Source organism: Rana temporaria, chromosome 2 (assembly GCF_905171775.1).
Source record: "Rana temporaria chromosome 2, aRanTem1.1, whole genome shotgun sequence".
NCBI classification, from domain to species: domain Eukaryota; kingdom Metazoa; phylum Chordata; class Amphibia; order Anura; family Ranidae; genus Rana; species Rana temporaria.
In genome coordinates, this window is record NC_053490.1 from 429,219,898 (window position 1) to 429,245,626 (window position 25,729).

Below are 25,729 nucleotides of genomic sequence, written 5' to 3' on the forward strand. Positions count from 1 at the left end.
AGGAAGGAAGGGGGGGATGAGTCATAAGAGGGCCAATGAGAGCTGGAGGTGTGCCTCTGTGTACATCCAAATCCTCGTAACAGTTTGCCAGGAAGGGAGGGGGGTCATAAGAGGGCCAATGAGGGCTGCAGAGCTGGAGGTGTGCCTCTGTGTAAATCCAGGAAGTGAACAGGCAGCAGCTTCAGCTGCCCACAGTTAAAATGTTTTCAGCCAGACTCAGTGGAGAGAGATTTCTGCAGCGTATTTGGCAAGTACAGAATCACAGTATATATAAAATAATATGCAAAGGGAAGCTTCAGAATGGCAAAGATATTTTTATTACAAATTATGTGAGCAGACTGCAGTTCCTTTTTAACGTATTCTACTAAAGACAACAGGTCAAGAAAGATATGGCTATTCTAGGCTAGATTCAGATACCTTTATGCGGGCGTAGCGTATCTCCTATACGCTACGCCGTCGTAACTTTGAGAGGCGAGTATGGTATTCAGAAAGATTTTGCGGCCGAAGTTATGGCGGCGTAGCGTATAAGGGCCGGCGTAAGCCCACCTAATTCAAATGTTGAAGCTGTGGGCGTGTTTTATGTATATTAAGTGTGACCCCACGTAAATGACGTTTCTAACGAACGTCCGTGAACGTATCCCAGTGCGCATGCTCCAAATCACGTCGTAATTAGTCAATGCTTTCGACATGAACGTAGCCTACGCCCAGCCCCATTCACGGACGTCTTACGCAAACGACGTAAAACGTGAAAAATTCGGCATGGTTCCGACATCCATACTTAACATTGGCTGCGCCATGTTTTTGGTGGTTTATCTTTACGCCTGAAAACGCCTACACGCCCCTAGCGGCCAGCGTAAATAGGCAGTTAAGATACGACGGCGTAAGAGACTTACGCCGGCCGTATTTTAGCAACATTTAAGCTTATCTCAGTTTGAGCATACGCTTAAAGTTGCGACGGCGCGGATTCGAACTTACGACAGCGTATCTACTGATACGCCCGTCGGAAGTCGATATGAATCTGGCCCTCTGTTTTTATTTATTTTGGTTTATTGTTATTATACTTAAACTTTGTGTGTAGATAAAGCATAAGGAATTTTAAGATTGTGAGCATAATGATGGCATTTAGTCTTTAAATGAGTGTAAAGGCCCTGCATTGTTGTGTCTGCTTTCCTAAGCTGCAATTAACGTAAACACTTGGTGCTCCTGCAAGTTCACCTTCAACATGAAATCCAGGCAAACAGCTAAACACACAGATCCAGAAGCACATTTGTCAGTCCAGGCACTAATGTGGATGAGAAGGCCTGTCTCGCAGTCTCCGGTCTATGACCCGATTCACACCTAGGCGTTTTTACGCCTGTAGCGCTACGCCGCTGCCGCCAGAGGGCTGAAAACAGATGTCCCTCTATGGAGATGGTTCACATCTCCACGCCGAACGCCTGTCGCGTGAAAAAAGGTCCCGGACCTTTTTTTCAGGCGTCTTCGAGCGTTCGGCTAGGAGATGGCAATCATCTCCATAGAGGGGGTCATCTTGGGGCACATCTAGGCGGACAATACCGGCGTTTTGTCGCCGCAAATCGCGGTACAAAACGCCGCTATTTTTACCGCGATTTGCGGCGACAAAACGCCGCGATTTCGTCCGCCTAGATGTGAATGCAGCCTGTAGGCCCGTACACACGATCGGACTTTTCGGCAACAACGGTCCGACGGACCTGTTATATCGCATAATCCGAACGTCTGTATGCTCCATCGGACAATTGTTGTTGCTTTTTCATCGGACAAATGTTCGCTGTGAATGCTCTCAAACTTTTTGACAACAAATGTCAGATGGAGGATAATCTGATCGTCCATCGGACTAAAGTCCAAAGTACAAACACGCATGCTCAGAATCAATGCTAAACATCAGCCAACAATAGCAGAAGTTGCCCAAAGAGTGGCGGTAAAGAGCTGAAGAACGACGTCATTTGGTGAAAGTTGGCTGAAAAAGGTCTGCCGTGTGCATGCAGAACAAGTTCACGGCCAACGCCCATTCGGACAAAAATCCATGGAAAAGTCAGATGGAAGTCCAATCGTGTGTATGGGGCTTTATACATCCCAAAGATGTTCTATCAGATTGAGGTTGGGACTCTGTGCAGGCCAGTCAACTTCCAAACTCACTCATCCATGTCTTTATGGATCTTGTTTTGTGCATTGGTCTACAGTAAATCATTTGGTGGAGGGGAGATTATGGTGTGGGGTTGTTTTTCAGGGCTTGGGTTTGGCCCCTTAGTTCCAGTGAAGGGAACTCTTAAAGGGGATGTAAACCCTCATGGTTTTTCACCTTAAAGCGGAAGTAAACCCATCCATAAAACAGTTACCTTTCCGGCATGTGCCGGAAATATAACACTCCCATTGGTTGTGCTCTCAACCAAACTATCAAACCATCCAATGGCTGGTGTCATAACTGATCACATGTGAAACATCGTGGAAGTTCCAGATTAAACCGAGGCCAAGATGGCAGCTTCCTTGGCTGGAAACGATAGGAGGGTTTACTTTCACTTTAATGTATTCTTTGCATTAAGGTGAAAAACCTTCTGTAGTGCTGCAGCTCCCCCCGTTTTACTTACCTGAACATTGACATTCTTTGGCTGGGAACGAGCATAATGTACCAGCTGTAGCTGGTGTCTCGTGTTCTGATTGGATAGATTTATAGCAGCACAGCCATTGGCTCCCGCTGCTGTCAATCAAATCCAATGACGCGGCACCGGGGGGCGGGGCTGAGTCCTGCATTCTGTGTGAATGGACACAGATGCGGGACTTGGGAGCGCACCCGCACGGGTGTCCGCCAAGGAGATCGCGTCTCCAACATGGACACTCGATGCGGGGAGGAGCCAGGAGCGCCGCTGAGGGACCCCAGAAGATGTTCATGTGCATGTAAAGCAGGGACCTCACACACAAGGGATTGTGACGGCTGGAAGCACGCCAAGGCGTAGATTTTTACCTGTTTGATGTAAGTGCATTACTTTTGTGCGTTTAACAATACATTTTTAGCAGTATTATGCTATGTGCATTTCTCTCTTCATTGGCACATTACATACCCATACTACTGCAATGAAGATCTAGCCATAGCTGTGGATCAAAGACCTTGGAATCATTCAAAGTCTGTTGTTGAAAAGAGATATCCTAGCCATTGATGTAGGACAAAGACCTTGCATTATAAAGCTTACTGTTGGTGAGTGGGGACCCAGGAGGGGAGCACGGAGTGGCACCTACAGCCTCACAAGCAGAAGTGTACACGTTTAATTACACTAAAGTGTTTGCTCAGCACTTTATTTTCAATTTTTATCATATATATATATATTTATATATATATATATATATATATATATATTTATATATATATATATATATATATATATTTATATATATATATATATATATATATATATATATATATATATATATTTATATATTTATATATATATATATTTATATATATAAAATGTATTTGCACATTCTTGGAGCAGCGCCGAGTATAATTATTTCATGTGCATGTAAAGGCAGGCGTCCCAATACTTTTGGTAATATAGTGTATATAAAAGTGAGAGGAAAAAGGAGATCCTTGGGAGCTCATGGAGAATGTTACAAGCAGGCAGAAAGCCACAGTAGGAAATGATTTAATGGAAAAAATTACAGGGCCGTTACGTAGTGGATGTGTATAGATTATTTTTGGAGAATAAGAATATTGTTTAACCACTTAACCCCCGGACCATATCGCTGATCAAAGACCAGAGCTCTTTTAGCGATTCGGCACTGCGTTGCTTTAACTGACAATTGCGCGGTCGTGCGACGTGTCTCCCAAACAAAATTGGTGTCCTTTTTTCCCCACAAATAGAGCTTTCTTTTGGTGGTATTTGATCACCTCTGCGGTTTTTAGTTTTTGCGCTATAAACAAAAATAAGCGACAATTTTGAAAAAAATTAATATGTTTTACTTTTTGCTGTAATAAATATCCCCCAAAAATATATAAAACAAATATTTTTTTCCTCAGTTTAAGCCGATACGTATTCTACATATTTTTTGTAAAAAAAAATCGCAATAAACGTTTATTGATTGGTTTGCGCAAAAGTTATAGCGTTTACAAAATAGGGGGTAATTTTATGGCATTTTTATAAATTTTTTTTACTAGTAATTAAGCGTGGCGATCAGCGATTTTTTTTTTTGGTACTGCGACATTATGGCGGACACTTCGGACACATTTTTGGGAACATTGGCATTTTTATAGCGATCAGTGCTATAAAAATGCATTGGATTACTATAAAAATGCCACTGGCAGGGTAGGGGTTAACACTAGGGGGCGAGGAAGGGGTTAATTATGTTCCCTGGGTGTGTTCTAACTGAAGGGGGGTGGGACTGAGTAGGGGAAATGACTGATCGCTGTTCATACATTGTAACGAGCAATCACGGGTGCCCGGCGGCGATCGCGCACAGGATGCGCACGGGAGTCAGGGACGACGGGGGTCGCGAGCCGACGTAGAGCTACGGGCTCTCGCGCAGGGGAGCCGACTGTGTCGGCAAGTAGTTAATGTCATTTTAACCACTTCTGGACTGCCCACCGTACTGTGGCAGGGAGGCGCGGCTGCGCGAAATCATGTACCTATACGTGATTTCATGCACGTGTTGTAGAGGGCCAAAGCGCGGCTCCCTCTGTGATTGGACACAGCGGGAGGCAATCAGTGGGTCCAGCGATCGTAATGGTCGCTGCGCCCCGCCGATCATTGTGTGGAGAGACGGATTAGCGGTGTGCCTATGTAAACAAAGCAAACCGCTGATTTGTCAGGGAGCAAAGGAGAGATCTTTGTGTTTCAGCTGAAACACGATCTCTCTTTTCCTCCAGTCTGTCCCTCCCCCACACAGTTGGAAAGCACCTCCCAGGCACACACGTAACCCCTTGATTGCCCCTGGTTTTAACCCCTTCCCTGCCAGTGTCATTTATACAGTGATCAGTGAATTTCTTTAGCACTAATCACTGTGTTGGTGTCACAAGTCCCCAAAAAGTGTCACTTGGTGTTCAATTTGTCTGCCGCAATGTTGTAGTCTCGCAAAAAATTGCTGATCACCAAAATTACTAGTAAAAACAATAAAAAAAGTCCCTAAATATATCCCATCGGTTTAGAACACTATAACTTTTGCACCAACCAATCAATATACACTTATTGGGATTTTTTTTTTTTATTGATGAAGAAATTCTATTTTTTTTCTTAAATTTTTAGGGAATACTTTATAGCAGAAAGTAAAAAATATATATATATTTTTTTAAATTCACAATTGTCAGTATATATTTATTTATAGCACAACAAAAATAAAAACCGCAGCGGTGATCAAATACTACCAAAATAAAGCTCTATTTGTGGGGAAAAAACGGACATAAATTGTACTTGGGTACAGCGTCGCATGACCGCGCAATTAAGTTAAGGCAACGCAGTGCCGTATCACAAAAAATTAACTGGTCAGGAAGTGGGCAAAACCTTCCGGAGCTGAAGTGGTTAAGTTACACTTCCTCCCTCCTCCCAGTCTGTGACTGGACAGTGACAGGAAAAGCAGCAGACTGAAAAGCTCATCTCTCTGCTCTTTTTACTGAAAGAGAAGCAAAATCCGACATACAAGCTTGGGGGCGGGGTGAGCTGCAATGCGTTTCCAAGGCCCCGCCTCCATCATCAGGCTATGTGCGGCGGGTCCGAGCTTGTATATACAACGGTTCTTGATTCCATCTTGACAACTGCTTGTCCTCATGGTATTCCACAATAGTCCTGTATGCCAGGGCTCGACCAATCCAGGTCGCCATGGCGACTAGAAATAATGTCCTGGCGACTTGGCTTGGAAGGTGGGCAAAAAAAAAAAAGGGGGTTTTTTTGTGAGCTGGCGCCATCTGGTGGTGAGCCGTTGGTATTACAAGTTATTACCACCAGATGTGAGTTGGCGCCATCTGGTGGTGGCCGTTGGTATTACAAGTTAAGCATTACAAGTTAAACAGCAATTCTAATGTAATTTTTCACTGCCATCTTCTTCCCTCTAATTAGAACCCCCAAACATTATATATATTTTCTATCCTAACACCCTAGAGAATAAAATGGCGATTGTTGCAATACTTTCTGTCACGCCGTATTTGCGTAGCGATCTTTAAAGCGCACTTTGTTGTGAAAAAATTACACTTTTTTAAAAATAAGACAACAGTAAAGTTATCCCCATTTTTTTTAATATTATGAAAGATAATGTTACGCCGAGTAAATTGATACCCAACATGTCACGCTTCAAAATCGCGTCCGCTCGTGGAATGCCGACAAACTTTTACCCTTTAAAATCTCCATAGGCGTCGTTTAAAAAAATCTACAGGTTGCATGTTTTGAGGTACAGAGGAGGTCTAGGGCTAAAATTATTGCTCTTGCTCTACCAATCGCGGCGATACCTCACATGTGCAGTTTGAACACCGTTTACATATGCGGGCGCTGCTCACGTATGTGTTCGCTTGTGCGCGCAAGCTCGTCGGGACGGGGTGCCTTTTCTGGCTCCTAACTTTTTTAGCTGGCTCCTAGATTCCAAGCAAATTTGTCAAACCCTGCTGTATGCTGTTTGTAAAACACCTTGATGTACCGTATTTATCGGTGTATACCGCACATTTTTTTGCCCTTAAAATCAGGGCAAAATCATGGGTGCACGATATACACTGATACTCTCTTCCCGCGCTGTGTTTGAACGCAGCCGCCGACATATACCAAGCGCAGTACACTTGGGTACACTCGGCCATGCTCATCTCCCCTCGCGGTTATGCGAGAGAAGCCGAGAGGAGCCGAGCGTGCCCGAGTGTACTGCGCTCTGTATATGTCGGCGGCGTTCAAACACAGCGCGGGAGGCGGAGATTGGCTCAGAGACCAGCGCGGGAGAAGTGCGGAGGACACCACGAAGGCCGCAGACGGACGCCGGACAAGACCACCGATGGACGCCGGGCAAGACACCAAAACTGTAAGTAATAATAAAACAAAACAGGAATTTCACGTCCAGATTAGGGGTGCGCGCTATACGCCGGTGCGCGCAATAGGCCGATAAATACAGTAAGTGTATTTGGAATAAATTGCAATTGTTTTTTACTCATATTAACCTGTTGCCCTCCCTTTGCTGTTTTTGACTGCAGAATTTTTTTTTCCCTAAATAGCTTCCTTCACCTCAGTGTAGTCCTCCTTCACTTACTTCATCCTTCCATTTTATGTCCTTATTTCTTCTGAGAAACCCTCACTTCCTGTTCTTCTGTCTGTAACTCCACACAGTAATGCGAGGCTTTCTCCCTGGTGTGGGCAAGTCAGGACACTCTCTACTTTGCAGATAGAGAAAGGAGCTGTGTGTTAGTGGGCGTCCTGACACTCCTCCTCGCCCCCTCAAGAGGCTTTCTCCACACCAGGGAGAAAGCCTTGCATTACTGTGTGGAGTTACAGACAGAAGAACAGGAAGTGAGGATTTCTCAGAAGAAATAAGGACATTTAAAAGCAAAATGGAAGGATGAAGTAAGTGAAGGAGGACTGCACTAAGGTAAAGGAAGCTATTTACGGAGAACATTTTTTTCCCTTTACAACCCCTTTAAGTGACAGATAATGAGAAAAGTTAAAGAAGAACTTTGGTCTGCTCACATAATTTGTAATAAAAATATCTTTGCCATTCTGAAGCTTCCCTCCAACCACTTTGCATATTATTTTATATATACTATGATACTGTACTTGCCAAATATGCTGCAGAAATCTCCCTCCACTAAGTCTGGCTGCATCCATTTTAACTGTGGGCAGCTGAAGCTGCTGTCTGTTCTCTTCCTGGATTTTCACAGACACACAGAGGCACACCTCAAGCTCTGCCGCTCTCATTGGTCCTCGTATGACTCATCTTCCCTCCCTTCCTTGCAAACTCTCACAAGAGTGAGAGAGAGAGCTGTGCATGATGTCATAAGCCTAGGCTTTTTTTCATACAGGGAATAGAAAGTGGGCTGTATAAGGTATTTACTGGCAGAAAAAAATATGTTTTACTATCCAAACTTAAAACACGGGCAGAATATTTAATAGATGGAAAGATTAAATATATATATAAATATACATTGTTTAAAAATAAAATGAATTGAAAATATACATTACTGTTATATTAATGAATGCAGATCTGCAGTAATTTCTGTCTTTTATGGGTGCTTTGGAATTCAGCATTAACCACTTGCTTACTGGGCACATATACCCCCCTCCTGCCCAGGTGAAATTTCAGCTTTCGGCACTGCATCGCTTTAACTAACAATTGCGCGGTCGTGCGACGTGGCTCCCAAACAAAATTGACGTCCTTTTTTCCCCACAAGTAGAGCTTTCTTTTGGTGGTATTTAATCGCCTGTGCGGTTTTTATTTTTTGCGCTATAAACAAAAAAGTGAGACAATTTTGAAAAAAATACAATATTTTTTACTTCTTGCTATAATAAATATCCCAATTTAAAAAAAAAATAACATTTTTTTTTCTCAGTTTAGGCCGATACGTATTCTTCTACATATTTTTGGTAAACAAAAAAAAAAAAATCGCAATAAGCGACTGGTTTGCGCAAAAGTTATAGCGCTTACAAAATAGGGGACAGAATTATTTTTTTTTAATTATTTTTTTTACTAGAAATGGCGGCGATCTGCGATTTTTAATGGACTGCGACGTTATGGCGGACACATCGGACACATTTTTGGCGCCATTCACATTTATACTGCGATCAGTGCTATAAATATGCACTAATTACAGTATAAATGTGACTGGCATTGAAGGGGTTAACACTAGGGGGTGAGGAAGGGGTTAAATGTATCCCTGCTTAGTGTTCTAACTGTAGGTGGAGGGGGGGTGACTGGGGGGGTGACCGATCTATGTCTCTATGTACAAGAGACACAGATCGGTCTCCTCTCCAGAGACAGCACCGCTGTCTCTGTGTAAAACGGCAATGAGAGATGATCTCATATGTTTACATATGAGATCCTCTCTCATTGGCCGCACAGATCGCCTCGCGAACGGCCACTCTGATTGGCCGTTCGCGGCGATCTGTAATTGGCTGTGTCCGAGGGACACGGCCAACACAGATTTTCCCCGCAGCGCGCTCTGGAGCGCGCGCGGGGACCGCCCTAAGGGGCGGACGTCAATTGACGGCGGTTTGGCTTTTGGGATCCGCACTGTAGCCGTCAATTGACGGCAGGCGGATCCCAAGTGGTTAAAGGAGTTGTAAATGATAACAATGTTTTAGCTGAAATGACTGTTTACAGGGTATAGAGACATAATAGTTAACTGATTCCTTTTAAAAACGATTAAAAATAGATAAAAAATCAATCATATAATGTAGTTTCTAGTTTCGTTTTTGCATGTTGTCTCCTGCCTCTCTGCTGTACAGAGCCACAGAGCCAATACAGGGCAGTGATGGTTTGGAAAACGAAACTGATTGGTGCTGAGGGGTTTTAGACACACAGGCCCGGATCTACGAAGCGTTTACGCTGGCGTATCTATTGATATGCCGCGTAACTTCTAGGTTGCTCTGGCGTATCTTTGTTTTGTATCCACAAAACAAGATACGCCTAAAGCTGGGCTAGATCCGACTGACGTACGTTTTAGTACGCCGTCGGATCTAAGGTGCATATTTACGCTGGCCGCTAGGTGGCGCTTCCGTCGATTTCCGCGTCGAGTATGCAAATTAGTTAGATACGCCAATCCACAAACGTACGTCCGCCCGGCGCTTTTTTTTACGTCGTTTACATAAGGCTTTTTTCGGCGTAACGTTACCCCTGCTGTATGAGGCGTACACACTGTTAAGTATGGACGTCGGGCCAGTGTAGAATTTTCCGTTGCGAATAGGGCTTTGAGTAAATTATGTTCACGTCGTCTAGGCATTGAGCGGGCGTAATTTAATTTTAAAATCGGACGTGATACTGAGCATGCACGCGCATGCGCTGTACGAAAAAAAAGCGTCATATACGTGGGGTCAAGCTTGTTTTACATAAAACACGCCCCCCTGTTCATCATTTGAATTCCGCGCCCTTACGCTGGGAGATTTACGATACGCCGCCGTAACTTTAGAGGCAAGTGTTTTGTGAATACAGCACTTGCCTCTCAAAAGTAGTGGCGGCGTAGCGTAACTACGATACGCTACGCCTGCCTAAAAATACGCCGCCCTACGTGGATCTGGCCCACAGTAATCACACCTCCTTGATTAGTGACCACAGAGAGAAAGCTCCCAGCACTGTGGTTATCAGGAAACAGACAACCAGGAAGTGTGGAGATCAGAGAAGAATTACAGCAACTTGAGAGCAAAAACGAACAATGAGGACATGAAAATAGCACTGCATTAAGGTAAAGGAAGCTATTAAGATTAAAAAAAAAAAAATTCCTTTACAAACCCTTTAAGTGATAGAACATGAGAAAAGTTCAATTACATTGTAGCTTAGTTGCAAACATTCCACATAATTCAGCAGTAGAGCTTCAAGGCCAAACAAGAAAGTAATCAAATTACCCTTCAATTGTCACTTCAAGCTACTGTGCTGAAACCTCACTTCCTCCAGAGTACAAAGGGATATCAATATACTTGTCAGTAAAGGAGTTTTTTTGGATACAAATGTGTGACACTCAAATGAAATATCAAATAAATCATAATCTGTACTTTAGCGCGATATTGTAAAAGCAATCTGTGCCCACTTGTTTCATACTTTTAAATGTCAAACTGTAAACTTAGCCATGTGACTTAAAGCGGAGTTCCACCCAAAAGTAAAACTTCCACTTTAAAGGGGTAAAGGTTTTTATTTTCTAAATAGGTTCCTTTAAGCTAGTGCATTGTTGGTTCACTTAACTTTTCCTTCAATTTCCCTTCTATGGGCTGGATTCAGAAACGAGATACGACGGCGTATCTCCGGATACGCCGTCGTATTTCTGAGTTGCGGCGTCGTATCTATGCGCCTGATTCATAAAATCAGTTACGCATAGATTTCCCTAAGATCCGACTGGCGTAAGTGTCTTACACCGTCGTATCTTAGGCTGCATATTTAAGCTGGCCGCTAGGCGGCGCTTCCGTATTGTTACGCGAGGAATATGCTAATTAGGTATTTACGCCGATTCAGAAACGTACGTCCGGCCGGCGCATTTTTTTACGTCGTTTACGTTAGGCTTTTTCCGGCGTAAAGTTACCCCTGCTATATGAGGCGTAGCTAATGTTAAGTATGGACGTCGTTCCCGCGCCGAGTTTTGAAATGTTTACGTCGTTCGCGAATAGGGCTGTACGTAAGTTATGTTCGCGTCTAAAGCAATGACGACTTGCGGCGTAATTTCGTGCATGCGCACTGGGACTTTTTCACGAACGGCGCATGCGCCTTCACAAAAAACGTAAAATACGTGGGGTCATGTTATATTTGAATAAAACACGCCCACAACATCCCCATTTGAATTAGGCGGGCTTATGCCGGCCCACACACGTTACGCCGCCGTAACTTAGGGCGCAAGTTCTTTCTGAATACGGAACTTGCGCCCAAATTTACGGCGGCGTAACGTATCTGAGATACGTTACGCCAGCAGAAAGATCCGCTGATCTTTCTGAATCCAGCCTTAAATGTTTTTTTTCTTTGTCTGAATTTCCCACTTCCTGTTTCTCCTCAGTAAGCTGTTCTGGCTGACTAACCCCCATGGATGATGGGGCAAGCTTACTGAGGAGAAACAGGAAGTGAGAAATTCAGACAAAGAAAAAAAACATTTAGAAGGGAAATCAAAGGAAAAGGTTAGTGAACCAACAATGCACTAGCTTAAAGGAACCTATTTAGAAAAACAAACCTTTACAACCCCTTTAAGCACTCCTCGCCCCCTTACGGTTTTTTGGGGGGGGGGCTTTGTTTGGAGTGGGACTTCCTGTCCCACTTCCTCCTTCCGGCCACCTAGGCGACTCCTCCTCTCCACCTAGGTGGCCCCTCCCTGAGTGAATGAATTACTTATATAGCGCTACAAATGCGAACTGAATCGCCTCAAGGTGCTTGGCATCCATTTTCCTTCAGTTTAACCCTCAGAATAGATGGGTCTTTAGTTTTTTTCTGAAGGCCAGGTGATCAATTTCCATTCGGATATTAGTTGGTAAAGCGTTCCCTCTAGGCGATCTTCTGGGACACGTGACAGGTCCCAGGAGATCGCTTGTCCACTCCATTGAAAAACCAACAATTGTCCGACGGAACATACAGACGGTTGGATTGTCCGATAAAACACTGTTTTTGTCGAAAAATGTCCGATTGTGTGTATGAGCCTTTAAGCTTTGACCCCGTACTGTTTTGGTAAATCTGAAGACAAAAATCTGCAGAAAATCGAATAGTGTGTATGGAGCTTTACCCTCAACACTCCTTTCTGCATATACTGGCTAATATCATGCCCTTCGCACCTCTCCTGCACAAGGCTTCCAGTACTCCTCTTTAGCACATATTGCCTTCCATAAGGCACATACTAACTTCTGCCACTCCTTTCCTATATATTGAACATTCTCATACGCTCTGCACTTTTCTCCTGCACATACTACCACTGTCATGCCTTCCATTGTTCCTCTCCTGCAGATAGAAATCTTATAATTCCTCCTTCATTACAATATTTTAGACATTATTTCTTATTCCTATTGACACTTCTGTATATAAAACTCTTTGCAATATCCTTAACCACTTAAAGACCTTAGGTGTTTTTCAGATTTGGTGTTTGCAAGACTAAAACATTTTTTTCTGCTAGAAAATTACTTAAAACCCCCAAACATTATATATATTTTTTTCTAACACCCTAGAGAATAAAATGGCGGTCATCGCAGTACTTTTTGTCACACCGTATTTGCGCAGCGGTCTTACAAGCGCACTTTCTTTGGAAAAAATTCACTTTTTTGAATTAAAAAATAAGACAACAATAAATTTGGCCCAATTTTTTTATATATTGTGAAAGATAATGTTACGCCGAGTAAAATGATACCCAATATGTCACGCTTTAAAATTGCGCCCGCTCGTGGCATGGCGTCAAACATTTACCCTTAAAAATCTAGATAGGCGACGTTTAAAAAATTCTATAAGTTGCATTTTTTGAGCTACAGAGTAGCTCTAGGGCTATAATTATTGCTCTCGCTCTAACGATCGCGGCGATACCTCACTTGTGTGATTTGAACACCGTTTTCATATGCGGGCGCTACTCGCATATGCGTTCGCTTCTGCGCGCGAGCTCGTGGGGACGGGGCGCTTTAAAAAAAATTTTTTTTTTGTTTTCTTATTTAATTTTATTGATTTTATTATTTTTTACACTAAAATATAAAAAAAAAAAAAGATCACTTTTATTCCTATTACAAGGAATGTAAACATCCCTTGTAATAGAAAAAAGCATGACAGGTCCTCTTAAATATGAGATCTGGGGTCAAAAAGACCTCAGATCTCATATTTAGGCTTAAATGCAAGAAAAAAAAAAAAAAAAGGAAAATTTGTCATTTAAAAAATGACAAAAAAAATTGTACCGACGGCTCCGGTAAGCGGCGGAGGGTGCGGAAAAGCGGCGGGAGGGGGGGGGGGGCCCTCTCCCGCCACCGATAACGGCGATCTCGCGGCAAATGCGCCGCGGAGACCGCCGTTATCGTTTAAACGGCCGCCCGCTGAAAACATGGATATCTCAGTTGTGGCAGCATGTTTAAAAAGAGGACGTACATTTACAATACACGGGTCGGGAAGTGGTTAAAGTGGATGTAAAGCCACTCCCATCCTTTCTAAACTACTACCATAGTGCTGATCTATGAGGATATAGATGCCTCCTGCATGTATCCTTACCTGTCAAATGTCTCCCCTATGTCTGTTATAAGAACTGAAAAACTGCAGATTCTGTGGGTGGATCTGTTTTCTGGAGCTTGGTGGGTGGAGTCGTGATGTCAGTAGACTCCCCGCCCACCTCTACACTCTTCTTGTCAACATGCATTTTCTCCTGGGTATTTCTTACACACAATTCTGCTATGATCATTAAAGTGGAGGTTCACCCTAAAACAATTATATAACATTACATCCAGCATACTTCCGACATGTACAGTATGCTGGTATTTAAATTTTTTCGCCGTATATACCGTTTTATTGTAATTTTCCCCCCGGCTCCCGGGTTCTGATTCCCGCGGGACTGGGCATTCCTATTCAGAGGTTAGATGATTGACGTCTGGTGAAAAACTTCCCAAGGCGCATAAGGCGCGTCACCAGTTTTCCGTAAATAGCCGACCTGCGAGTCGGCTCTATACGGCGCCTGCGCCCGCCGTGTAGAGCTAACCGCGCAGGAGCCATATAGAGCCGACTCGCAGGTCGGCTATTTACGGAAAACTGGTGACGCGCCTTATGCGCCAGGGGAAGTTTTTCACCAGACTTCAATCATCTAAACTCTGAATAGGAACGCCCAGTCCCGTGGGAATCAGAACCCGGAACATCCAATCAAAATCCAGAAAAGTAACCACATATCTTCAGAAAAGGAGTGGGGGTGGGAATTAAAAAAGAATGCCTGTCTCAGGCTAATGCATGAGATATGTAAATAACCTGTCACTCACTGAAAAAGAAAAGAGGATTGCTCAGAGCTGGATTAACTTGTTGTGGCAAGACTGGGCACAGATGATAGGAAATCTAATACTCTACATTGTGACAGCAAAAAAAAAAAAAAAAATTGGGGTTTACATCCACTTTAATTTCACCAGTTCTGAAAGAAACACGTTCTTGCTTATCTATATATAAAATCTATTTGACGCTTCCAGCAGAACAAAGACTGAAGACTCACCTGCTGGATAATAGGCACTAGGATACTGATACTGCATGGGGAGTGAACTTCCATAATTCTGCACAGACTCCATCATGACAGAGTGACCTTGTTGGACATGAAGAGAAGTGGCAGTGGATTGCAGTGTATATGCAACTTGGGTTGGAACTTGCTGGACGAGAGGAAAATGGACTGGCCTTTCTGGGAATGGTGATGGAACACTGAAGTACCCTTGATGAGGTCCCAATGAACTTGGCAACATCTTAGTAGACACTGGCATGTCAACAAACTCTTTTATAGAAGACACAGAATGGCTTTGGGACACCGGACCAGCGCGGGGGTACAGAGAAATATTTTCGTGCCTAGTAAAATGCTTATTCTGTTGCGGTGGCATTAGACCTATAGATCAGAAATAGCAGAAATGAGATAAGACAGGTAATGAAAATATGTGATTGTATTTACCTCTATCCAAACTCAATAGTGAAAGAATAAGTGGCGCTAAATTACTCCAATAAAGTGCAAAGATAAACCTAAAAATAAAATAAAGACAACTTCATACGCGGTACAATTTCAAGTATTGCTATAAAGATGATAATAATTCAAATTATCAGTGTAACAATATCACCCTGTGACAAGTGAAATACAGTATATACTCGAGTATAAGCCTTTTTTTAGGGCTGAAAATACCCCTCTCGGCTTATTCTCGAGTCAGTGTACCTAAGGGGCTGCGGGTGTCCATTTTTTAAAACTTGCGGTTTCCTCTTGGTCCCGTCCCGTTCCGTGATAGGCGTTTGACACTGTGTTCAGTGTTCCAACTATCATGGATGTTCTTTCATTCTCGGACTCGGAAGTTACAACGGCGTAACCAGATACGCCGTCGTAACTCCGAATGCAGGCCGTCGCAACTCGGCGCCTGATTCATAGAATCAGATACGCCTCACAGTTGCCTAGATACGAGCGGCGTAAGTCTCCTACGCTGTCGTATCTTATGCATATTAACGCTGGCAGCTAGGTAGCGCTTCCGTTGATTTCCGCGTCAAATATGCAAATTAGCGAGATACGCCGATTCAGAAACGTACGTCCACCCGGCGCATTAATTTACGTCGTTTACGTAAGGCTTTTTCCGGCGTAAAGTTACCCCTGCTATATGAGGCATAGCCAATGTTTAAGTATGGACGTCGGGCCAGCGTCAAATTTTGCGTCGTTTACGTAAGTCGTACGCAAATAGGGCTGTGCGTAAGTTACGTTCACGTCTAAAGCAATGACTATTTGCGGTGTAATTTGGAGCATGTGCACTGGGATACTTTCACGGACGGCGCATGCGCCGTTCGTTAGTAACATCAATTACGTGGGGTCACGACTATTTAGCATACAACACGCCCCCTACCAGCCTATTTTGAATAAGGCGGGCTTACGCCGTGTCAGATACACTACGCCGCCGTAACTTACAGCGCAAGTTGTTTCTGAATACGGGACCTGCCGCTCTAAGTTACGGCGGCGTAGTGTATCTGAGATACGCTACGCCCGCCTAAAGATAGGCAGATCTCTCTGAATTCGGGCCACTGTGTTCAGTGTTCCGCCTATCACGGATGTTCTTTCATCCTCGGACTCAGTTTCCCAGCAGACACTGTGTTCAGTGTCCCGCCTATCACGGACCTTCTCTTGTCCGAGGATGAAAGAATGTCTGTGATTGGCGGAACACTAAACACAGTGTCTGCTGGGAAACTGAGTCCGAGGATGAAAGAACGTCCGTGATAGGCAGAACACTGAACACAGTGTCAAACGCCTATCACGGAACGGGACCGGTCCAGGGGGAAGGTGCGAGTTTTAAAAAATGGACGCCCGCAGCACAGCCTGTCATAAATTTCAGGTACGCTGCAATGGGCACAGTGAGGTTGTAATGGGCACAGTAGGGTTGTAATGGGCACAGTGAGGTAATGGGCACAGTGAGGTTGCAATGGGCACAGTGAGGTTGTAATGGGCACAGTGAGGTTGGGCACAGTGAGGCGTGCAAATGGGCACAGTGAGGTTGGGCACAGTGAGGCGTGAAAATGGGCACAGTGAGGTGTGCAAATGGGCATTGTTGACCCTCTTTTCCGCTTACAGTAGCTGCTGCATTTCTCACCCTAGGCTTATACTCGAGTCAATACGTTTTCCCAGTTTTCTGTGGTAAAATTAGGTGCCTCGGCTTATATTCGGGTCTGCTTATACTTGAGTATATACAGTAATACTACATTCAATAAAAAGTTCATAAGCATAATAAAATTCATCTGAAAAAGAGTTGATCCAGTGTAAACTTTTCTGATCTTCCACCACACTACTAAGTGATTCCGCTCCCTTTGGATAACACACTTACCAGATATTTATGCCTTACACTCTTGTGCTTGGCAAAAATCACTTTAAGCCTAGGTTCACACTGCTGCGAATTCAAAATCGCGGTAAATCGCGGCCCGAAATCGCAAAAAGTAGTACAGGAACTACTTTTTGAAATCGCAGATGCGGCGTCGCACTGATTAGGACAGTGCCATTGCCGACAATTGCCGCCGATTTGAGATGCGATTTGACATGTCAAATCGCATCTCAAATCGTTCCAAATCGTACCCAGTGTGAACCAGGGCTCAACCACACAGACAGGGTTAGCTGACCTCTGCTATCCAGCCACAAGCATGTACATAGGATCTCTGCAATCAGCGGCGCATTGCGAGGGGAATATCTCCTAAACCGTACAGGTTTAGGAGATATTCTTTATACCTACAGGTAAGCCTTATTATAGGCTTACCTGTAGGTAAAAGTAAAAAAATTGGGTTTACAACCACTTTAAGGAGGTGAGGGAGGGGGGCAAGCCCTGCTAACTGTCATCCTTATGCAATAATTGCTCTTCAGCGGCCAGTAAGGGCAAAGCCCAGTCGACTGCTGTCCCCCTGGCCAATGAGAGTGCCTCATTGGCCAATAAGGGCAATCTGATTGAAGAGATGAATGACTGCCGATGGTCATGCCTAAAGCAAAAAGCAATAATGCAAACCTGTAGTAGTGGTAAATCAATGGCCACCTACCTTTTCCAGTGTAGGATGAAGAATAAATTGGGTCTCATAGCTTCTGAGAGAACATAACAGTATGAGTAAACAAAACACAATAGTTAAAACGTATGTTTGAAAGGCAAGAGCGCGTTGACGTCATCACGTACGACAAGCATGCGCTTGTCACATTCAATGCCGTCGCCGCCATCTTGCTTCACCCTACCTATGCCGTGGAAGCTACCGTGCATGCGTCAAAGTCATTGAGCATGCACGGGTTTCCACTGCGACAGGTAAGTATACACACTCTCGGGTTTCTCGTCGGGAAACAGGCCGATAAGAATCTCGACGAGAAAATAGAGTGTAGGTTCTCTATTTTTCTGGTCAAATTTCCTGACGAGAAACCTGAAAGCCTCGTACACACGAACGGTTTTCTCGGCAAGAAAGCTCTGCTAGCAGTTTTCTTGATGGTTTTTGCTGAGAAAACCGGTCATGTGTACGAGGCCTTACGCATATTTCTCTTTGCTTCCTGTCCTTTAGATAAAACAAGAAGTGAGAGGAGATCTCTCCAAAATGAGAGAAATCAACTCTTATGCCCCGTACACACGATCGGAGTTTCCGTTGGAATAAACTCCGACAGGTTTTTCCGACAGGATTCCGTTCAAGCTGTCTTGCATACACACGGACACACCAAATTCCGACTGTCAAAAACGCGGTGATGTACAACATGACGACAAGCCTAGAAAAATTAAGTTCAATGCTTCCGAGCATGCGTTGAATTGTTTCCGAGCATGCATGTTTTTTTTCTCTGTCGGAGTTCCACACAGACAAACGGAATTTCCAAAAAAAATTCCGTCGGTAAAAAAGACAACATGTTCTCTTTCTAACTCAATCAAAATTTCCAAAGGAAAAAGTCCGTCTCACTTTTTCCAACGGAAATTTCGATCGTGTGTACAAGGCATTAGGCTGCTTTTACTAAAGGGTGGTAAAAAAACTTGCAATGTTACATTTGGTAGGAAGTGCCGCTTGCTAAATGCACCCATCGAGGTCAATGAGCCTGCACCGCAACCTTGTGGCAAACACTTGCCATGCAGTTGTGGCACGTTTTTTAAAGCGGAGCTCCACCCAAAAAGGGAAATTCTGCTTTAAGGACTTGTCCACCGCTCCTCTTGAACAATTGGCACTTTTGAGCAACGAGGGGGGGAGCGGGTATTCGATTTTGATAGGTACCCGCTCCTGTTTCCGCTATGACCCCCTGTGCAATCAGGCCGGAAGTTCTACTCCATCCCCCTGTCCCACACACGTGACAGGTGCCAGAAGACTGCATCCACCATTCACGATACACAGCCCTGCTCGCATATGCGCAGTGCGCACAAGCTGACACAGTCCAGTGCCCATAGTGAAGATACCGGAAACTTGTCGGTATGGTTCCCCTATCGAGATGGTTCCTGAAAGGACTGCGCAGGCGCAATCCTTGCCAACGGAAATCTCCGAACCTCGGCCGGCATCCAGGCTCATTCCTTAGCATCCCCGTGGATTGGATAGGGTGCCCGCGTGTCCCGGATTGCACGGGACTGTCCCGCAATTGACAAGTCTGTGCCGGGCAGCTTCATTCTGGGACAATACAATGTCCCGGAATGAAATGGAGGACACAGCCACCCCCTACTAACTACATTTCCGTAACTGGTTGCTAGGGCCGGCGCTGCCTGGCGTCATGCAACCAGTGACAATTTACTCTCAGACAGTGAGACTGGGAGCGAGGCGTGCGCCTAGTGCAGCACTGCTGTCCCCACCCACCTCGGCACCTCCTTCGGCACCCAGCAGCAAGCAGCAGGGACAGGTGTGATCTTCACTCTCTAGATAGTGACGCCACTCCTTTCCTTCTACGCACGTGGCTCATGCAGAGGGAGTGACAGCAGCACTGCATCTGGTGGCAAGTGGCACATTTACCTGACAAATAACCCGCCGCCAAATTCCCCATCAACCCAGAGACTACATTCCCCCCCTCATTTTTGGGGGGGGAAGGTGAGGGAGGGGGTGTGTCCCTGAATGGCAGTTTAGAAATGTGGTCACCCTAGGATTGGAGGATGTTAAAAAAAGAGCCAGGAGGCCAACTGGCCACTTACCTCAAATTCCACGTTGCCCTGGAGGTTCAGTGATTTCTGTCGGCAAGGATTGCATCTGCGCAGTTCTTACAGGAACCATGTCGATAGCCGGAACCATATCGTCAGATCACCGGCACCAATGAGTGAAGACAGAGTAAGATCGCTGTGAAAGCGGTATATTTTGTATGATTTTCTGATCGTGTGTGGGGGCCTTAAAGTGGGGTTCCACCCGCGATTTTTTTTTTTTTAAGTCAGCAGCTACAAATACTGCAGCTGCTGACTTTTAATAAGAACACTTACCTGTCCTAGGCACCCGCGATGTCGCCCCCCCGAGGCCGATCCCTCGATCCTGGCAGGTCCCGGCGCCGCCATCCTCACTAAGGGAAACAGGCAGTGGAGCCTTGCTGCTTCACTGCCCGTTTCCTACTGTGCAATGCTTGCAGCGCTTTGTGAATGGGCAGCTGCTTTCTGGGATACACACAGTTCCCAGAAGGCAGTGCACCACATTCCCCAGAAGACAACGCGAGGGGGGCGAGGAAGAAGACCTGCCGCGGACTAGGGAGAGGCAGATTAGGAAGATCCGCATAGCAACCGCAATTTCTGGTAAGTAAAAAAATGTTTTTTTCTATTTTTTTGCAGGATTTCGGTGTACAGTAATTTTTTTTTTAGGGTTGACCTCCACTTTAACATGGACACAGGCAGCAATACAAAACAAACAGGTATTCCAAGGGCTCATTTACACCAGCCAGCACCACTCGAAGGGGAGTTTTTCTAAACCACACAGAATCTGGTGCTGCTGTGCATACTAACCAATCAGCTTTCAGGGTTTATTCTAAACAAGCTGAAGTTAGAAGCTAATTGGCTACCATACACAGCTACACCGGATTCTGTGTGCACCAGTTTCAGTAAATCTCCCCCAATATGTCTGCTTTGTTACAATGCAAGGCACTGTTTACCTTTTCTTTTTACTTTATTGAAGTGTCACAAAAAGGACACTATTAGGCAGATTCAGATAGACTTAGGCTGGCGTATCAGTAGATACGCCAGCCTAAGTCTGAATCTGCGCCGACGCAAATTTAAGCGTATTCTGGTAACCAGATACACTTAAATTAGGCTAAGATACGAGCGGCGTAAGTGTCTTACACCGTCGTATCTTAAAGTGTCATTTTTAGGCTGGCCGCTAGGTGACGCTTCCATTGCGGTCGGCGTAGAATATGTAAATCACTAGATACGCCTATTCACGAACGTACGCCCGGCCGACGCAGTAAAGATACGCCGTTTCCGTAAGAGATAGGCCGCCTAAAGATAAACATGCCCCCTAGGTGGCGTAGCCAATGTTAAGTATGGCCGTCGTTCCCGCGTTGAAATTTGAAAATTTTACGTAGTTTGCGTAAGTCATCCGTGAATAGGGCTGGACGTAATTTACGTCCACGTTGAAACCAATAGGTCCTTGCGGCGTACTTTGCTGCAATGCACACTGGGATATGTACACGGACGGCGCATGCGTCGTTCCTAAAAAACTTCAATCATGTCAGGTCAACCCATATTGACATAAAACACGCCCCCTCAGCCGAAAATGAATTAGGCGCGCTTACGCCCGCCGCATTTCCGCTACGCCGCCGTAACTTAGCAGGCAAGTACTTTGTGAATCATGTACTTGCCTCGCTAACTTACGGCGGCGTAGTGTAAACACGATACACTACGCCGCCGCAAAGTTAAGGCGGTCTTTCTGAATCTAGCTATTTGTTCAAATCTATGAATCACAGCACATTGTGACACACGTGGTGCTAAGAGCTGCACTACATAAAATTGCAGCTTTTCTGCAACCTAATTTAATACAACGTTATGGAACAAGGTACATAGAAAACAATTGTTTTTGAAGTACTGCTGCACTGATCTATGTAGATCAGGGGTCTGCAAACTGCGGCCCGAGGGCCAGATGTGGCCCTTTGCTAGCCTTCATCCGGCCCTTAGGGCAGAATTGCTTCCAATGATATGAGGCACTATTCCTCCCAATGGCACCAACAATGGGGCACTATTTCTTAGACTAATAGCAATGATGGAGCACTATTCCTCCTCCTACTGCCCACCAACACTGATGCTTGGCCCTGGGGCATTTTTATACCCGATCCGGCCCTCCTGAAGTCTGAAAGACCATAAACTGGCCCTTTGCTTGAAAAGTATGGAGACCCCTGATGTAGATCAATGCTGCTCAGCGTAGTGTGAACAAGTCCCAACCTTTTTCCATGGCATCCAAATATTTAAAAAAACATTTAGGATTCAAATACACCTTAAAGGCCTAGATCAGCTTTACCAAAAAACTGCCTATGCAGATAATGGGTATCTGTAGATAAAAACAAACTGCAGCTCTGGTGCAAAATTTAAGTCTGCCCTTGCTATAAGTGTAGGCCATTTACGCACCTCAGGAAGCCTGACTAGAAAACTACCAAACTGTTGCTAAGGAGGTTGCTAAGAGACACTCATCTTTTACACTTCACCTCCACCATCACAGTAGTGAGCTCTTTCTCTGATTTTACATCAGAGGCGTAGCTAGAACCTTCGGGCCCCCGGTGCAAGAGACCGCGAAGGGCCCACCTCGGACCCTGTCCTGGGGCCCTTTCTCATGTTCTGCAACAGACCCCCTTCCTGCCATCTTGGGTGCCCCAAGTGCGACCCTGATAGCTCCACCACTGACCTTATTATTACTAGGGGGCATTTTGGAGGATGTAACGGGGCACTCTGGAGGATATAAGGGGGCACGTCCAGAGTGCCCCCTTAATGCCTCTGGAGTGCCCCCTTACATCATCCAGAGTGCCCCCAGGATGCCCCTCTAAAGCCTCCAGAGTGCCCCCTTAGTGCCTCCAGCATACCCCCTTACATCATCCAGAGTGCCCCCCTAAAGCCTCCAGAGTGCCCCCTTAAAGCCTCCAGCATGCCCCCTTACATCATCCAGAGTGCCCCCCTAAAGCCTTCCGAGTGCCCCCTTAAAGCCTCCAGCATGCCCCCTTACATCATCCAGAGTGCCCCCTTACATCAACCAGAATGCCCCCTTAGTGCCTTCAGAGTGCCCCCTTACATCATCCAAAGTGCCCCCATATCCTTCCCCAGATCTTAAAGTGATTGTAAAGGCTTGTTTTTAATTTGTTTTTTTAACCACTTGCCTACTGTGCACATACACCCCCTTCCTGCCCAGACGAGATTTTAGCTTCCAGCACTGCGTCGCTTTAACTGACAATTGCGCGGTCGTGCGACGTGGCTCCCAAACAAAATTGACGTCCTTTTTTTCCCACAGATAGAGCTTTCTTTTGGTGGTATTTGATCACCTGTGCGGTTTTTCTTTTTTGGGCTATAAACAAAAAAAGAGCGTCAATTTTAAAAAAAACACAATGTTTTTTACTTTTTGCTATAATAAATATCCCATTTAAAAAAAAAAAAAAAAAAAATTTTCTCAGTTTAGGCCGATACGTATTCTTCTACATATTTTTGGTAAAAAAAATAAAAATCGCAATAACTGTATAGTGACTGGTTTGCGCAAAAGTTATATTGCCTACAAAATAGGGGACATAATGATTTTTTTTTACTAGGAATGGCGGTGATCTGCGATTTTTTTCGGGACTGCGACATTATAGCGGACACATCGGACACTTTTGACACATTTTTGGGACCATTCACATTTATACAGTGAACATTGCTATAAATATGCACTGATTACTGTATAAAAGTGACTGGCAGGGAAGGGGTTAAATGTGTAGCCTAGTAAGTGTTCTAACTCTAGGGGGAGGAGGGTGACCGATCTGTGTCCCTATGTACAAGGGACACAGCATCGGTCTCCTCTCCCTGACAGGACGTGGAGCTCTGTGTTTACACACAGAGCTCCACGTCCCTGCTCAGTTACTGGGCAATCGCGGGTGCACGGCGGCCGCACGCGCATTGTGTTCCCAGTGACGCGACAGGTGCGCGCGCCCCCTAGCGGCTTTAAATGACAGGACGTCATATGACGTCCTGTCAGAACAATAGAGCATTCCGCCCGCCGTCATTTGACGGCGGGCGGGTGTTAAGTGGTCAAATAACAAACATAATACTTACCTCCACTGTGCAGCTTCTTTTGCACAGAGTGGCCCCAAACATCCTCTTCTGAGGTCCCCCAGTGGCTCCTCCCTGCATCAGATAACCCCCTAGGACAGTGATGGCGAACCTTGGCACCCAAGATGTTTTGGAACTACATTTCCCATGATGCTCATGCATTCTGCAGTGTAGTTGAGCATCATGGGAAATGTAGTTCCAAAACATCTGGGGTGCCAAGGTTCGCCATCACTAGAAGAAGCGCTCTCCTGGGGGGTTGCCTTGTGGGCGCGCTCTCGAGGCCAGAATTTGCGTCCCGCCCCCCGCGTCATTGGATTTGATTGACAGCAGCGGGAGCTGGCTGCGCTGCTATCAATCTATCACTCTTCCCGGGCAGAGGAAGAGTGCGTCTCCGCGGAGGGAAATTCCAGGGCTCAGGTAAGTGAAAAGTGAAAAAACACGAAGGTTTACAACCCCTTTAATCTGAATCTGCAATTTATGCTGTCAGTATGAGCAATGTAAAAGTCCAGGCACTCCCCAATCACCTCCTTTTCCCAGTGTCATTGTGGGCTTCGGCAAGCAAGTGCAGATATTGTGCACAGCGGGTCGCCCGCAACTCTTAACCCCCCTGGCGGTATCCCCGAGCGTGACTCGGGTTGATTTTTTCTACCAAAATCGGTAACCCCGAGTCACGCTCGGGGTAGATATGCAGAGCCTGCAGCGTGCGCTGGCTTACCTTCTCCTGGATCCAGCGATGTCACCACGCTGTGTGAGCGAGCGGGACCTCGCTCGATTCACACAGCGTTCTCCTGTGCCGCCGATCTCCGTTCCCTGCGACGTTACGACGCACGAGAGCGGAGATCGGCGCCAAATTCAAAAAAGTAAACAAACACTATACATACAGTATACTGTAATCTTATAGATTACAGTACTGTATGTAAAAAATACACACCCCCCTTGTCCCTAGTGGTCTGTCCTGTGTCATGCATGTCATTTTATATAATAAAAACGTTTCTTTCTCCCTGCAAACTGTAGATTGTCCATAGCAACCAAAAGTGTCTTTTTATGTAAAAAATGGTTTTAGAGCAGCTAGAAAACAGCGATAATAAATTATAATCACTTGCAGAATTGTGCGATAGCGATTTGTGGGGAAATACGTCATAAAAAAAAAAATAATGACAGCGACAATTCTGCAACTGGGCAAATTTCAGTGATTTTGAGTTGATTACATTATTGAATAATTTTTATTTTTATTATATTATTACTTGCTATAATTATTTATAATTATTTTTTTTTTTTTTTAAAGTGTATTTTGTGCGTGTACTCGAGAAAGGAGCCGGACTGCAGGAGTTGGGAGTAGGCAGGCCTCCCCCAGAGGCAATCTGCCACCTTTCTCCATGCCCCGGGTGGCAATGGCGGGTGTGTGGGGGGGTCCTCTCACACAGCCCGCCCTACCTGCTCCGCTTTGAAGCCCAACGGGGCAGAGGGACTCCCTATAAGGGAGTGAGAGGATTAGCCCACTCAACCAGCCCCGTTAGTCCTTCGCCTCTCTTTTTAGAGACCGCGTGGTCAAAGTGCGTGATGTTAACCCAATTTCGAGTGCGTGTAAGTGTGGTGGTTTTTGTGGGAGGGGGGTGGGCATACTAAGCGCAGGCTTACCTCGCATAGCACACCCACCGGGAGCCAGGCTGAGACCACCAAACTCAATTCACATGTAGCCGAGACCGGGATCCGAACCCCTAGCTGCAGAGGTGAATGGCTTGTCAGCGCCG

The 25,729-nt window shown here is 45.2% G+C and overlaps 1 protein-coding gene across 1 annotated transcript in view; it reads right to left on the minus strand.

Annotated features, from left to right (window-relative positions):
* The window catches only part of HSF5 (heat shock transcription factor 5), a 63,299-nt gene that overhangs the window by 34,014 nt on the left and 3,556 nt on the right, over positions 1–25,729 (minus strand). The window contains exon 2 of the mRNA XM_040339432.1: positions 14,798–15,175. Coding sequence (XP_040195366.1) covers positions 14,798–15,175 — 378 coding nt within the window. The remainder of the gene's footprint in view (positions 1–14,797; positions 15,176–25,729) is intronic.